General features: G+C 42.5%; 1 protein-coding gene across 1 annotated transcript; it reads left to right on the top strand.

Moving 5' to 3' along the window:
- Positions 1-326: 326 nt before the first annotated feature.
- Positions 327-6308, top strand: taok3b (TAO kinase 3b). Its single transcript, XM_014130559.2, has 8 exons — positions 327-691; positions 1798-2034; positions 2235-2363; positions 2482-2685; positions 2851-3090; positions 3311-3523; positions 3629-3811; positions 3896-6308. Exons 2-8 carry the CDS (start codon positions 1849-1851, stop codon positions 4055-4057), a joined length of 1317 nt encoding a protein of 438 aa, XP_013986034.1. The 5' UTR covers positions 327-691; positions 1798-1848; the 3' UTR covers positions 4058-6308.
- Positions 6309-15385: the final 9077 nt, after the last annotated feature.

The raw sequence follows: 15385 nt of genomic DNA, 5'->3' as shown, positions 1-15385 counted from the left end.
ATTCATTGGAATATACACAAATTATCTAGCTGATTAGTATTGTCATAGGAAAACAATGCCTTGGATGGATCTGTGTTTGATTTGCATATTTTCACAGATCACATAATATGTCATCATGGGAATACAGGAAAATGAACACCGCTCCTAATCATTTTATTTTATTTGGAGCTAGGAGAGAAGGAGTGCAACAATCTCTCTTTGTCATTTTCCTCCTCTTCTTCTTGTCTTGATTGTCTGTGATAGTCATTGCATAATTCACCCTTTCCCACCGGATCCATTTGGTTCCTCCTCCTCAGGAAGTGGAGACGCCAGAGACAAGGACTGCCTTCAGCTGCTGCCTTCTGACGGTGCCTGCGATCGCTCTGCGATGCCCTGTTCATTTCTAGCGAGGAGCTGCAGGCAGTAGCGAGAGACCACGCAGGGGAAGGATGCATTTAAAGCAGGATGTGTGCTGGATGCTGGGAGACACGGCAGCGATAGCAGCAGCAGCAGCGAGCACGGAGGGCCTGGGAAGCGCCCACCCCCTCTCTCTCCTCCTTTTCCTCCCCCCCTGCAGGACCATGCTTGCGTGAGGGATGAGGCTGTGCACAGGGACGCCAGGCCAGAGCTGCGGCCTACTTCTTCTCACAAGAGCCGGGCTCTCGACTGCAAGATCTGTGAACGCTTTGCCACCATCAAATCAGCATCTTTGGTAGGCAGGCTCCCTCTCCCGCTGGGAGGGTCTCTCTCTCCATCCTCTCAGCAGCACATCTGTAGCCATGGCAACCGGATCCCGTTAATAAGTGTCGTTTTTTTCCATCCTCAGGTTCCCCCCTCCGCTTTCATGTGTGTGTAATCGTTTGGATTTATATCAAATCTCTTTCTATATCTGTTTATCGTGATGTGTTTTTGGTTATTGATTTACAAGCTGTGTGTGGACGTACCTTTAGCATTTTCATCCCAGAATAGGAGGCCTGCAAAACAGGCTCATACCTATTGAGCTCTCCATTTGTGGCTACATACAGTATGTACGTGATAGATGTATTAGCATGAAGAACACCACATTGACATTCAAGACACCCTTGTTATGTTCATGTATGTAGCTATTATAATTGACGATGCATGTTCTATGTTACTAGCATGAAATCTGAGCTGAGCAGCCATGATTATTTAGTGAAGAGGAGTGTGCATTATTTCCTGCCCTGGCTAATACTATCCACAGATACTGTACCTAATAATCCTCAAGAATGTACACCAATTAACAACTGCGCGTGTTTGTGTGTGTTCATGTTTGTATGTGTGAAAGTTATGAAAGAATTTGTGACAGGTGGTCATAGAGGCCATCTTTAGTTATAATTGATTGGACTTTACACATGTTGGACTAAAATGCTAATGAGAATATATTTAGTAAATTCTGGAATGAATTTACTGTAGTTATACTACATCAAGGGTGATATTCAGAGACTGTGATCTAGAGTACGCGCAACTACATAGAACCAAATGAATACTGCAGTTACCCTTAGGTGTACAGTACATAGTCTTTGTGAGGTCTCTCTTCTCTATTTCACTTAAGGTATTCTTGCAAAGATAATAAAATATGTCAAGTTATGTGTCAGATTCACAAAGGACATTGTTCTACTGTATTTTACAGTCTATTACTCAGTGCAACTAGGGTACTCGTGTTTCTCCTTTTGTGAGTCCATATTTAACGATATAGTTCAGTACATTTTAATTGTACAGTAGGTATCTCAAGCCCTCTTGCTTTTCACACCTGACTGTTCTCTCTGTGCCCTCTGACCCCCTGACCCCTGTGTCCAGGTCACCAGGTAGATCCAGGAGCATGAGCAGGACTCTGAGCTGCGGGAGCAGATGTCTGGTTATAAGCGCATGCGGCGGCAGCACCAGAAGCAGCTGATCGCCCTGGAGAACAGGCTGAAGGCGGAGATGGACGAGCATAGGCTCCGGTTGCAGAAGGAAGTAGAGACCCACGCCAACAACACTTACATTGAACTGGAGAGACTGGCTAAACGGCACACCGTTCACACAGACAAAGAGGTGAATAATGATGTTGCATGGTAGGACAGTAGGTTTTGGTTGCTGTGAATGAAAATGGAAACTGAAGATGGTCCAGCCCCTTGATTAGATTGCATCCGTAGCATTTTGCCCTTTCAGCATAATGTCAGAATTTTAAACAGCACATCGAAGGGAGGTGATAAACAAAATAAATCTTGGACATTTCATATGTTCCCGTACAGATAAAGGCAGCTACAGCAGAGGAGAAGAGGATCCAGCAACAGATCATTGCCCAGCAAAAGAAGGAGCTGACCACCTTCATAGACAACCAGAAAAAAGAGTACAGGCTCTGTAAAGACAAGATCAAAGAGGTAAATGCCTAAATCATTTACACATTTTTTTCCCCTTGGTCTGAGATTAAACTGTTTGCATTTTCCATGGATTCCATGCATCACCCATTAAGCCCTGGTTCTTATCTGGATGTTGCAGGAGATGAATGAGGACCCCAGTACGCCCAAGGAGGAGAAGCAGGAGCGTCTTTCCAGGCACAAGGAGACGGTGCAGCGCTCACAGGCTGAGGATGAGGCCCACCTTCTGGACCAGCAGAGGCTGGTCTATGACAGGAGCTGCCGTGCTCTGAAACGCAGGACACTGGTCAAGAGGCACGAGTTTGAACAGGAGCAAATGAGAGAGGTACAGTTCCTCTCTGATATTTAGTTTGCCAATGATGCTCATAGAATTGCCTCTAGAATTGTCACCCCAACCTCTTTTGTTAAATGGCCTAATTTGCATTGTAGAAATCTGAAGTACTGTACATTCAAAATGAAATGAGGAGATGAGCAATATGTCCCACCCCAGGAGCTGAATAAGAAGAAGACCCAGAAGGAGATGGAGCAGGCCCTGATGATCCGACAGGACGAGTCCACTCAGGAGCTGGAGCGCAGGCAGCTGCAGACACTGCAGAGGCTCCGTGTTGAGCTGATCCTCCTGCAGCACCAGACCGAGTTGGAGAACCAGGAGGAGTACAACGGCCGGCGGCAGAGAGAGCTGCACAGGAAGCACGCCCTGGAGCAGCGGCAGCAGCCCCGGAACCTCAAGGTGCATAGAATCTATACTGCAGCTGTTGCACTGTACATTTGGTTTAGTAAGAGCCAATGATAAATCATTGTGTGTCTACACATCTAGGCAAAGACCCTTGAATTAAAGTCGCACCCCTGGTCAGACTGAAGCTCAGCCGGTAGTCATAACCGGCAAAATGATTGTTTCTTACTGTATGTTTCTTACGATTGTTTCTTTCTTTCTATTTGTCCTTCTGGAGATGTTGGAGATGCAGATCAAGAAACAGTTCCAGGACACGTGTAAGGTGCAGAACAAGCAGTATAAAGCCCTGAGGAACCATCAGCTTGAGGTCTCTCCTAAGAGCGAGCACAAGGCCATCCTAAAGTCACTGAAGGAGGAGCAGACACGCAAGCTCGCTGTGCTGGCCGAGCAGTACGAGCAGAGCATCAACGAGATGATGGCCTCACAAGCGGTAAGGGCACTACTCACCGTTAACCTCCAAACAGCCACACAATGCTTACTGGTACATGTCTTTTTTAACCCTCTCTCTCTTTCGCTTGTCTCTGTGGTCCCCCAGATGCGTCTGGAGGAGGAGCAGGAAAGGGAGTGCCAGGCGTTGAAGCAGCAGCTGCAGCAGGAGATGGAGCTCCTGGATGCCTACCAGAGCAAGACCAAGGCCCAGACAGAAGCCCAACACGAGAGGGAGCTGCAGATGCTGGAGCAGAAGGTCTCCTTACGCAGGGCCCACCTGGAACAGAAGGTATGTTTTGGTTATGTTGTAACACAGGCTCACCTCTTTAAACTGACCACGTCCCTTATTTGCTTATCACTTTTGTGGTTTCAGATTGAAGAGGAGCTGGACTCACTTCAGAAGGAACGCACTGAAAGGATCAAGCAGCTTTTTGAACGGCAGGAGAGGGAGATGGACGCTTTCGATGCAGAGAGCGCTAGGCTGGGGTTTGGGAGCTTAGGATCGCTGGACTTCCCCAAGGAGGACGACAGATGAAAATGGATGTGGTTGTGGAGGACTAGACTCTTCTCTTCTGGTGTATGGTGTAGGCATGTGCCTGCATTCCCACTGTCAACTTGACCATGGCCATCTCTACAGTGACAACGCCAGATAACCCTCTTTCTCTCTTCCTCTCTAGAGTCTTTTAGATACCACATCACAGCATAGAGCGGTCATTTGCCATGGGAACTACTTTTGTTAAACTTTAGAAAAAGGGGAAAAATCAAACAAGATTAATTCACAACACAAGTTCAACCAAGTGTGTGTAACTCAAAAGTCTTGCGTTGGAGATTACAAGAATAGAATACTTATAAAAAATAAGAACTGACTCTTTCCTCCATGCCATCATCCTCCTTTTGGTATGAATTCAGGAAATTCAGGAAATTTTAGTAAAAATTAGCACTTTGATATGTTTAAGTATTAACTCATCATGTTCATATGATGCTTAATGCGTATGTCACATGGAGGGGCATTGCGATTGTGGAATGTGAGCTGCGGACGACACCGTGGTGTTTAGCTGCTTCTTCTTTCTTTTTTTTCTCACAGAATGTGAATAATACTGTATGTGAATACTACAAGCTAAAAGAAGGTATCGGGACAGTGCCAGATCTTATATGTAAACCGTTTTAAAGAGAGATTTTACTTCATTCCATGTTGTGCTAAAGCATATGGTCCTTCACTTTTTAAACAATTCTGGTACTTTATTTTTCATTGTTCAGTATTTAGGATTTATTGGCATCAGTTTGATCAAGCTGTGTATTTTATCAGAATGATTCAACTCTGTCAAACTGGTTATTATTGCATGCACTTTAAAGACACATTCAGGTTGTGAAGTGATGCATGACTCTGTCCAGAGATTTTAGCCGTTTGTAAATAAAAGTGGTCATTGCATTTTTTGTTTTAATCCCTATTGATAAGCGCCATATTTGATATGAAAATGTCACAAATGCCTTTATTTAAGTTGTGCCTATGAAGCGGGTTTTGATTTGTCGTTGTTGTTCTTTCATGTTTGTTTAGCACGGCCAATACCATTGTTTGTTCCATCCAAATTTGGGAATCATTTAATGTTCACTAATCAAAGGTCTTGTCAAGGATAATGGTGAGAATTGTGCTGTATAACTTTTGATATAAATATTTGTATTTGAGAGCATAAATAGGAGATACAGAAGCATTGGTTGATTACTAATGACGGAACTTCACATTATACTTAGAAATATGTTTTTTTTTCTTGGTAATGCGGTAGATCAAACATACTGAAAACTCGAATCACTGAAGACTTTTATCAGATTGTATAAAAAACACAGTTAAATGGTATCACAGAATTACTGTAAATGCATAGATTTTTTTTTTTAAAGCTGTCTGGTAATAGTTAACCAGGCGGGTGGTTGCTTTGTTCTGGGTTGCATTCAAGTCGTAGCTGTTTAGTAACCAGCTGTATAATGTTTTGCAGTGTTCATTGTTGTTATTGCACATAAGGTTGCAAAATGTGTCCATTACAGTGACTGGGAAGGAAATTGCTTGGTGCTTGATTTCTAATATCACCATCAGCCTTTGACACAGACAGAATACTGGATTGAATGCCTGTCTATGGAATGTTACAACTATTTCAACATGTCCAGGTTTAACAGTTTTGAAAGATTGTTTTAAGTTGAGATCTTTAATGCAACACTGATATTTTGACAGTTGCCTCCAAACCCACACCCTAGTCCTGTTCCTCACACATTGATATCATTTAAGTGATGGAAATCACGCCCTTCCTAGTGGTAGGCTGGGCAAGTGAGATTAAGAATGTTAAAATATCTGACACATAAATGCAACAAAACTATGAACTTCAAAATACATTAATAAACAACTAATACTTTCAATGTAAGAAACCAAGTATGGCATTATTGATACCTCCAGACTCATGACTTGTGGCAAGACTTCAAGTGCCAAAGTTATACAGTAGGCTTCAGTTTTGGAATTATTTGTTGTAAATTACTCCATAGAACGGGGCATATTTTGAGGTTGGAAGGTTTTGGAGAATGTACGTTTTCTTGGCGAATGGTTTAGCTCCATATGCTATTTTCTTTGGGTTGGTTTAACTTGAGACTGGTTCAAACCTGTTATGAACCAAACTGTTTATGTGGACTTATGTTATCAAGAAAGGGGACTTCCCTAAACTAAGCCACACAGCGTTTCCTGTGTGGTACAGAGATTAAATAAAAGAGATTCTCTTGAAACAAGAGGTCTGCATCAACATCCTGCATCCAATGTCAGTGCTCCCCTGAATGAATGTGCAATTATTTTATTATTTCCTGCATTATTACCGTACATGCTTTACGTAAGGTATACCCCCTGACAATTATGTAAGAAATACACAAATAGTTATAGCATATTAGATTCACTAGAAGTAACAATCCATATTCCCCACAGTGCTGTGTGTGTGAACCGGTGGTGAGGGAAGTTACCCCTGCAGTGCTTCCTGTTTCCAAGATGCCCTGTGGTTTACCATCTTACAATGCAGACTGTGTATCTGTTTGATCTGGCTGTTGGGTAAGGACATTCTCATATGGTAGAGGGGTTGTGGCAAAAGCGGTCTACCCTCACCTGAGTTGTGCTGACAGGGATGTGGTCGAAGGGGTTCCCCCTGACATTAAACACTTCTGAGTTGAAAGGAGGAAATGTGGGTCATAATCATGAAAAGTGAAATGAGTGTACTCTTTACATATAAGTGCATGTATTCTCACAGAGCACAATGACTAAACAGGAACCTAACCAGGATTCATGTTATTCATATTGAGTAAAGCAATGATGTGTAGGTGAGTAAGTCCACACATCAAAGTCCGAGACAAGCAGAAATGGAGCAACATACATAATTATACATCACGTCTCAGGTTGGCAAAATGTTTCTGTTAAAAATAACTGTTTTCAGTATTGGCTGTTCCAGACGACTGTGTGATCTCGCTCTCCGTAGGTGATGTAAGACCTTTAAACAGGTTAACATCAGTGGAGGCTGCTGAGGGGAGAACGGCTCATGATAATGGCTGGAACGGCGCAATTGGAACGGCATCAAACACCAGGAAACCATGTGCCTGATATATTTGATATCATTCCACTGATTCCGCTCCAGTTATTACCATGAGCCCGTTCTCCCCAATTAAGGTGGCACCAACCTCCTGTGGTTAACATTCACAAGGCCACGGTGCCAGACAGATTACCAGGACGCGTACTCAGAGAATGTGCTGACCAGCTGGCAAGTGTCTTCACTGAAATTTTCAACCTCTCCCTGACCCAGTCTGTAATACCTACATGTTTCAAGCAGACCACCATAGTCCCTGTACGGAAGAACGCCAAGGTAACCTGTCTAAATGACTATCGCCCCGTAGCAGTCACATCCATAGCCATGAAATCCTTTGAAAGGCTCATCATGGCTCACATCAACACCATTATCCCAGACATTCTGGACCCACTCCAATTCTCATACCACCAAAGTTTCCTCAAAAAAATGTCCAGCACTAAGACATTTTTGGGTCTGCTGAGCGCAAACTTCAACGATGTAAAAATTCAGTTCAACTTCCAGCTTGCCTTTACTGTGAACACTGAGGCTGTACCCGCTTGAAGTTACAGTTTCAGACAGTGGTCAAGTAGGCTACTGTGGCTATTTTGATCATAATTTTGGTCTACCAGAGTGTCCTACCGTCAAAAACAATGAAAAAAATGCATCCCATAACACTTTAACATGGAAATAGCTGTTTTATCATTCAGCCTACGTGTGGTGTTCAATGTTGGCCTACATTCCATGAGACTTTTGAAAAAAACATGCAGGGCTTGACATTAACCACTTGTCCTTCAGACAAGGAGATGACTGAAAATGTTTTTGTGTTGTTTGATGTAAGAAACCATTTCACAAAATAAAGTCCATTATTATTCCCAAACCGTTATTACAGAGAATTAAACAAATTATGCTACCCTCTGCCTATTGTCAATTTAGCTTATTCAAGCCTGTCTCAAAATACAACACTGCATCTTTAAGACAAAAAAAAGCTCTTTACCCGACTTGCTTTTCAAAGATGGCTAGCAATGTACACGTTTTGTGCTCTTTTAGGAAGCAATCACTCCCCCATTGCTGACTACAAATTATTTATAACTGCGCTAATAACTCACTAACTAGCAAAAGATATGAACAAACGTTGCTACATGCAGCTCTCATTTTGATCTCAAAGCAAGCACATGTACTCAAAACCACTCATGCTTTAAACACAGTTCAGTTCAAAGTAAACGGCACAGATCCATATATGGCAATCGTCTATTTGCATATAGGCCTACTGCAGCTCTGATTGGTTATGCTGCACCGGTCTGTGTAGAGTATGGGCTGTGTCCTGTGTGTCAATGCAATTGAATCCTACTCCGATGCATTCTGACTACAACAAAATCTCTTGCATAGTTAGTTTTGCATACTAAGTCTTGCATAGTTTGTTTTGTTTCGGTATGTTGCATTGAAAGTGGCTAATATTACGTTGATTCAATCACAATTTCCACAGTAAAGCGTAACGTTGATAGTGTTAAGTAAGGGGGAAAACGCTAGAAAGTTGAGTGAAGTTCAATCTCATGCTTCTCTGCGCGGGCTGATATTTCTTCTGTGTGGTAGTCCCAGGAAGCTGGGCCCCCGCACATGTGCACAGCTTAGAGGGAACATTGCATACCGCCCCAACAGATCCAGAGATGACGCAATCTCTATTGCACTCCCACCTGGATAAGAGGAACACCTATGTGAGGATGCTGTTCATCGACTACAGCTCAGCGTTCAACACCCTGGTGCCCTCCAAGCTCATCACTAAGCTAAGGATCCTGGGACTGACCACCTCCATCTGCAACTGGATCCTGGACTGACGGGTCACCCCCAGGTGGTGAGGATAAGCAACAACACATCTGCCACGTTGACCCTTAACACGGGGGCCCCTCAGAGGTGTGTGCTTAGTTCCCTCCTGTACTCTCTGTTCACCCACGACTGCGTGCCTGTGCAGGACTTCAACACCATCATTAAGTTTACAGACAACACAACGGTGGTAGGCCTGATCACCGACGACAGTGAGACGGCCTATAGGGGGAGGTCAGTGACCTGGCAGTGTAGTGCCGGGACAATAACATCTTCTCTCAATGTCAGCAAGATAAAGGAGCTGATTGTGGACTACAGGAAATGGAGGGTCGGCCATGCCCCCATCCACATCGACGGGGCTGTAGTGGAGCGGGTCGTGAGCTTCAAGTTCCTCGGTGTGCATCACTAAGGAATAATATGGTCCAACTTTGATGTAAATGTGTGCTTGTTCACAAAATATACACACACCAAAACAGTTGTGAAGAGGGCACGACAACCAGGGGCGGAAATCCCGGGGAAAAATATGATTTGTCCCCCCCAATATATCACTGAAACATAACTATGTAATTTAAATAATATTAATAATACGCAATGAAAGCAATTGTGCTGATTGTAGACACTTAATAGCGCGTTTTTAAGTTTCAAAAGATTGCGACCCCCCCACCCTTTTCCTCAAAATGGTTTGATCCACTGGCAAGGTAACAGAGGGGTTGTAGCCACTGTCTGAAAGGCACTCAATGAACGTAACTGAAGTGAGGTTAATCCAGTCAATCGCGCACTCACACTAGCTGAATATGCAGAGCTAGCGTGCAAATATTAACTATTAAGCTAGCTAGTACCTATTCCATTTATGTGGCCTCGTCAAAGATGGAATCTTTGCTATCGTCAATTTATTCCGAGATCAGCATGCAGATGATGTAAGTTAGTGCTTCAAAGTCCCTGTGATAAGGTTAGCGATAAACTGAAGTCCAAACTGAACAGAACTACACTCTCTTCTACCATTGTCTTAAATATATTTAATGGTCTCGCTGCAAAAGCAAAATTGTCGCAAGGGAACTTTTATTTATTTAACCCGGGTAGCAAAGATTATAGCAAACACCACTGAAACTGAATTGGTGCTCGCTAGCTTTGCAAATTCAGCTATTGTTGGAAGCCAGCCAATATGAAACAAACTATTAAAATTACAAAAGGTTGCAGCATATGTTGTGTAAATGGTGAACTCATACAGCTGTCAACTCTTGTCATTTTAATCCGTTTCACATTTGCTAGCTACCTTTTAGATCGAAGCCCAAATAGAATGATAAAAGATAAGATGATAGAAGCCCATCTCCTACTGTAAATAACCTACACACTGTGTGTGTGTAGCCAGCCAGCCAGGTAGAAAAATGGCAGAAAAATAAAAGACGGACATCAGAGTATTTTTCAGTACACCAAAACGCAAAGTAAGAACCCTAGTAGCCTAATATCTCAAAGACTAGTTGATAAAATGTTCATAAGAAAGAAATGAAATTCTAATGGAAATGTTTCACAGTGATGTCATTAGGCAGAGCAGGCAACAGATGGCACACAGACAGCAGAGTTGGGGACAGATATGCAGGGACAGACTGGCAGAAACAGGGAGTCTCAGGTAAGTTTGTTGAGTCTTTGTTTGGCAACATTATGAAAGGTTCTCCATTTTTTTTACTTGTAAAATAGGAACATAATTGGAAAATGCCATGGATACCCCCACTCTCAACTTAAACTGGTGACTGAACTAAGATTTGTTAAAGGCAATGGTATTGCTGTTGTGATTAGTTGTGTAGTTTTGGGTACCGGTAGTTAGGAGTACGGCAAACACCTTATTTCTTTGGTTCCTCAATATACATTTACCGTATTACAATGTAGGCTATGTGTTACAGCACTACTTTTGGTGTCCCCCTCAGGAATTGCTCTTGAGAAAATTTCATGTAATTGTCCCCCCCAAAGTTGATATCAGATTTTCGCCCCTGACGACAACGCTGAAACTTTTTTGCGATGGGCCTTCGGATCCTCAAAAAGTTCTACAGCTGCACCATTGAAAGCATCTTGACTGGCAGCATCACCACTTGGCAACTGCTTGGCATCGGTCTGCAAGGCGCTACAGAGGGTAGTGTGTACGGCCCAGTACATCACTGGGGCTGAGCTCTCTGCCATCCAGGACCTCTATAGCAGGTGGTGTCAGAGGAAGGCCCTAAAAATTGTCAAAGACTCCAGCCACCCAAGTCATTGACATTTCTCTCCTCTACCACATGGCAAGCGGCACCGACGTCTAGCACCAAAAGGACTCTGAACAGCTTCTACCCCAAAGCCATAAGACTGCTAAATAGTTAACCAAATAGCTCCATGGACTATCTGCAATGACCTTTTTTGCACTAATTCTTTTTGACTCTATGCACACACACACTGGACTCTACCCACACACTCACACATACTTACCCTGACACTCCAACATACACACACGTACACACTCATCACATATGCTGCTGCTACTGTTTATCAATCCTGTTGCCTAATCACTTTATCCCTACCTATTGTATATGTACAGTTGAAGTCGGAAGTTTACATACACTTAGGTTGGAGTCATTAAAAGTAATTTTTCAACCACTCCACAAATTTCTTGTTAACCAACTATAATTTTGGCAAGTCGGTTAGGACATCTACTTTGTGGATGACACAAGTAATTTATCCAACAATTGTTTACAGAACGATCATTTCACTTATAATTCACTGTATTACAATTCCAGTGGGTCAGAAGTTTACATACACTAAGTTGACTGTACCTTTAAACAGCTTGGAAAATTCCAGAAAATGATGTCATGGCTTTAGAAGCTTCTGGTAGGCTAATTGACATCATTTGAGTCAATTGGAGGTGTACCTGTGGATGTATTTCAAGGCCTACCTTCAAACTCAGTGCCTCTTTGCTTGACATCATGGGAAAATCAAAAGAAATCAGCCAAGATCTCAGAAAAACAATTGTAGAACTCCACAAGTCTGGTTCATCCTTGGGAGCAATTTCCAAATGCCTGAAGGTACCACGTACATCTGTACAAACAATAGTACGCAAGTATAAACACCATGGGACCACGCAGCCGTCATACCGCTCAGGAAGGAGACGCGTTCTATCTCCTAGAGATGAACGTACTTTAGTGCGAAAAGTCCATATCAATCCCAGAACAACAGCAAAGGACCCTGTGAAGATGCTGGAGGAAACAGGTTCAAAAGTATCTATATCCACAGTAAACAAGTCCTATATCGACATAACCTGAAAGGCCGCTCAGCAAGGAAGAAGCCACTGCTCCAAAACCACCATAAAAAAGCCAGACTACAGTTTGCAATTGTACATGGGGACAAATATTGTACTTTTTGGAGAAATGTCCTCTGGTCTGATGAAACAGAAATAGAACTGTTTGGCCATAATGATCATCGTTATGTTTGGAGGAAAAAGTGGGACGCTTGCAAGCCAAAGAACACCATCGTGAAGCACTGGGATGGCAGAATCATGTTGTGGGGGTGCTTTGCTGCAGGAGGGACTGGTGCACTTCCCAAAATAGATGGCATCATGAGGTAGGAAAATTAGGTGGATATATTGAAGCAGCATCTCAAGACATCAGCAAGGAAGTTAAAGCTTGGTCGCAAATGGGTCTTCCAAATGGACAATGACCCCAAGCATACTTCCAAAGTTGTGGCAAAATGGCTTAAGGACAACAAAGTCAAGGTACTGGACTGGCCATCACAAAGCCCTGACATCAATTCTATAGAAAATTTGTGGGCAGAACTGAAAAAGCGTGTGCGAGCAAGGAGGCCTACAAACCTGACTCAGTTACACCAGCTCTGTCAGGAGGAATGGGCCAAAATTAACCCAACTTATTGTGGGAAGCTTGTGGAAGGCTACCCGAAACGTTTGACCCAAGTTAAACAATTTAAAGGCAATGCTACCAAATACTAACTGAGTGTATGTAAACTTCTGACCCACTGGGAATGTGATGAAAGAAATAAAAGCTGAAATAAATCATTCTCTCTACTATTATCCTGACAATTCACATTCTTAAAATGAAGTGGTGATCCTAACTGACCTGAAAAAGGGAATTTTTACTTGGATTAAATATCAGGAATTGTGAAAAACTGAGTTTAAATGTATTTGGCTTAGGTGTATGTAAACTTCTGACTTCAACTGTACATATCTACCTCAATTACCTCGTATCCCTGCACACAGGGGCACCAGCGGCAGCGTAGCCTAGTGTTGGACTAGTGTTGGACTAGTAACCGAAAGGTTGCAAGATTGAATCCCTGAGCTGACAAGGTACAAATCTGTGGTTCTGCCCCTGAACAAGGCAGTTAACCCACTGTTCCTAGGCCGTCATTGGAAATAAGAATTTGTTCTTAACTGACTTGCCTAATTAAATAAAAGTAAAATAAAACTAATAGACTTGGTACTGGTACTGTGTAAATAGCTAAGTTATCTTTACTCATTGAGTATTTATTCCTCATGTTATTATTTTTCTATTTATTCTTCTTGTTACTATTTTTACTATTTTTATATTATTATTTTATTTCATTTTATTTTGCATTGTTGAGAATGGCTCTTAAGTAACCATTTCACTGTTAGTCTACACTTGTTGTTTATGAAGCATGTGACAAATACAATTTGATTTGATTTGGCTCCACCTTGGTACTTAATTTCCCAAATGTCATCACTGATCATTCATCACTGTTTTGGTCATGGTTGGTTCAAACAAAAATGGAGTATCCGGTTTATTAGTTATAAACAACACCATAGTTGGACCATCATCATCTGATGAAAAGTGGGCCTCTCTGAAACACAGATGAACCAAACAGGAGTTTCCTGACAAAATCAACTTTTGTGGGTTTCAAGAGCTTTGAGGTGTGTCTTGGTTTGGTGTTGGGGACAGAGACACACTACAGGGTGCGGTACTGTTGTTTCCTGGCCGACTTTGTTGACTCTGACCCTTTCTTTACACTGTCTTTTACACACTGGGGAAAGTCTCCTCTTGAGAAACTTTCGTCCTGTGCATTGAAAAGTTCCCGTGAGCCCACATGCAAGTGTAACCGATGTGAAATGGCTAGCTAGTTAGCGGTGGTGCGCGCTAATAGCGTTTCAATCGGTGAAGTCACTCACTCTGAGACCTTGAAGTAGCTGTTCCCCTTGCTCTGCAAGGGCTGTGGCTTTTGTGGTGCGATGGGTAACGATGCTTCAAAGGTGGTTGTTGTCTGTGTGCAGAGGGTCCCTGGTTCAAGCCCAGGTAGGGTGAGGAGAGGGACAGAAGCTATACTGTTACACAAGGGTTTCTCATGAACCTGAAAATGGGTACAGGGTCTTAACTGACATACGCTGTGAGTTCACTCTGTTTTGTTTCCTCTATATAGAAGAACACAGTTATACAGTATTTTCTTTACTGAACAAAATATAAACACATGTAAAGTGTTGGTCCAATGTTTCATGGGCTGAAATAAAAGATCCCAGAAATGTTCCATACTTTTTGTGCCCAAATGTTTATATCCATGTTAGTGAGCATTTCTCCTTTACCAAGATAATCCATCCACCTGACAGGTGTGGCATATCAAGAAGCTGATTAAACAGCATGATCATTAAACAGGTGCACCTTGTGCTGGGGACAATAAAAGGCCACCCTAAAATGTGCAGTTTTGTCACACAATACAATGCCACAGATGTCTCAAGTTTTGAGGCAGCATGCAATTGGCGTGCTGACTGCAGGAATGTCCACCAGAGTTTTGCCAGAGAATTGAATGGTAATTTCTCGACCATAAGCCACCTCCAACGTTGTTTTAGAAAATTTGTCAGTACATCCAACCGGCAGCTAGCGACTGGAACGAGCTGCAACAAACACTCAAACTGGACAGTTTTATGTCTTCATTCAAAGTCCCAATTATGAACACTCTTACTGATAGTTGTGGCTGCTTTGCATGATGTGCTGTTGCCTCCACCTTCTTGCCCTTTGTGCTGTTGTCTGTGCCCAACAATGTTGTGTTGCTGCTGCCATGTTGTGTTGCTACCATGTTGTTGTCATGTTGTGTTGCTACCATCCTGTGTTGTCATGTGTTGCTGCCATGCTATGTTGTTGTCTTAGGTCTCTCTTTATATAGTGTAGTGTTGTCTCTCTTGTGATGTGTGTTTTGCCCTATATTTTTAATCCCAGCCCCCATCCCCGCAGGAGGCCTTTTGCCTTCTGGTAGGCCGTCATTGTAAATAAGAATTTGTTCTTAACTGACTTGCCTAGTTAAATAAAGGTTAAATAAAATAAAACAAAATAAATAAAATGTATGTTGTTCTCTAAAGCACATAAAACTAACTTTGATGATTGAACCATGTGTACTTTGGATGGTGTCCATACTAATCGTGTCCCTGCTTACAAATATCTGGGCATCTGGATAGATGAAAACTGTCTTTTAAAAAGCATATTGATAAGTTA

The sequence above is a fragment of the Salmo salar genome, chromosome ssa01 (genome assembly GCF_905237065.1).
Source record: "Salmo salar chromosome ssa01, Ssal_v3.1, whole genome shotgun sequence".
In the NCBI taxonomy this organism is placed as follows: domain Eukaryota; kingdom Metazoa; phylum Chordata; class Actinopteri; order Salmoniformes; family Salmonidae; genus Salmo; species Salmo salar.
Note: the sequence above shows the minus strand (reverse complement) of the source record. Positions and strands in the feature narration are given on the sequence as shown.

Bases quoted from the DNA above. Each gene is read 5' to 3' on its own strand.
- taok3b (XM_014130559.2), top strand. From the start codon at position 1,849: ATGTCTGGTTATAAGCGCATGCGGCGGCAGCACCAGAAGCAGCTGATC. The intron at 3,091-3,310 runs GTGCATAGAATC...GTCCTTCTGGAG, and splicing joins AGCAGCCCCGGAACCTCAAG to ATGTTGGAGATGCAGATCAA. The intron at 3,524-3,628 runs GTAAGGGCACTA...GTGGTCCCCCAG, and splicing joins AGATGATGGCCTCACAAGCG to ATGCGTCTGGAGGAGGAGCA.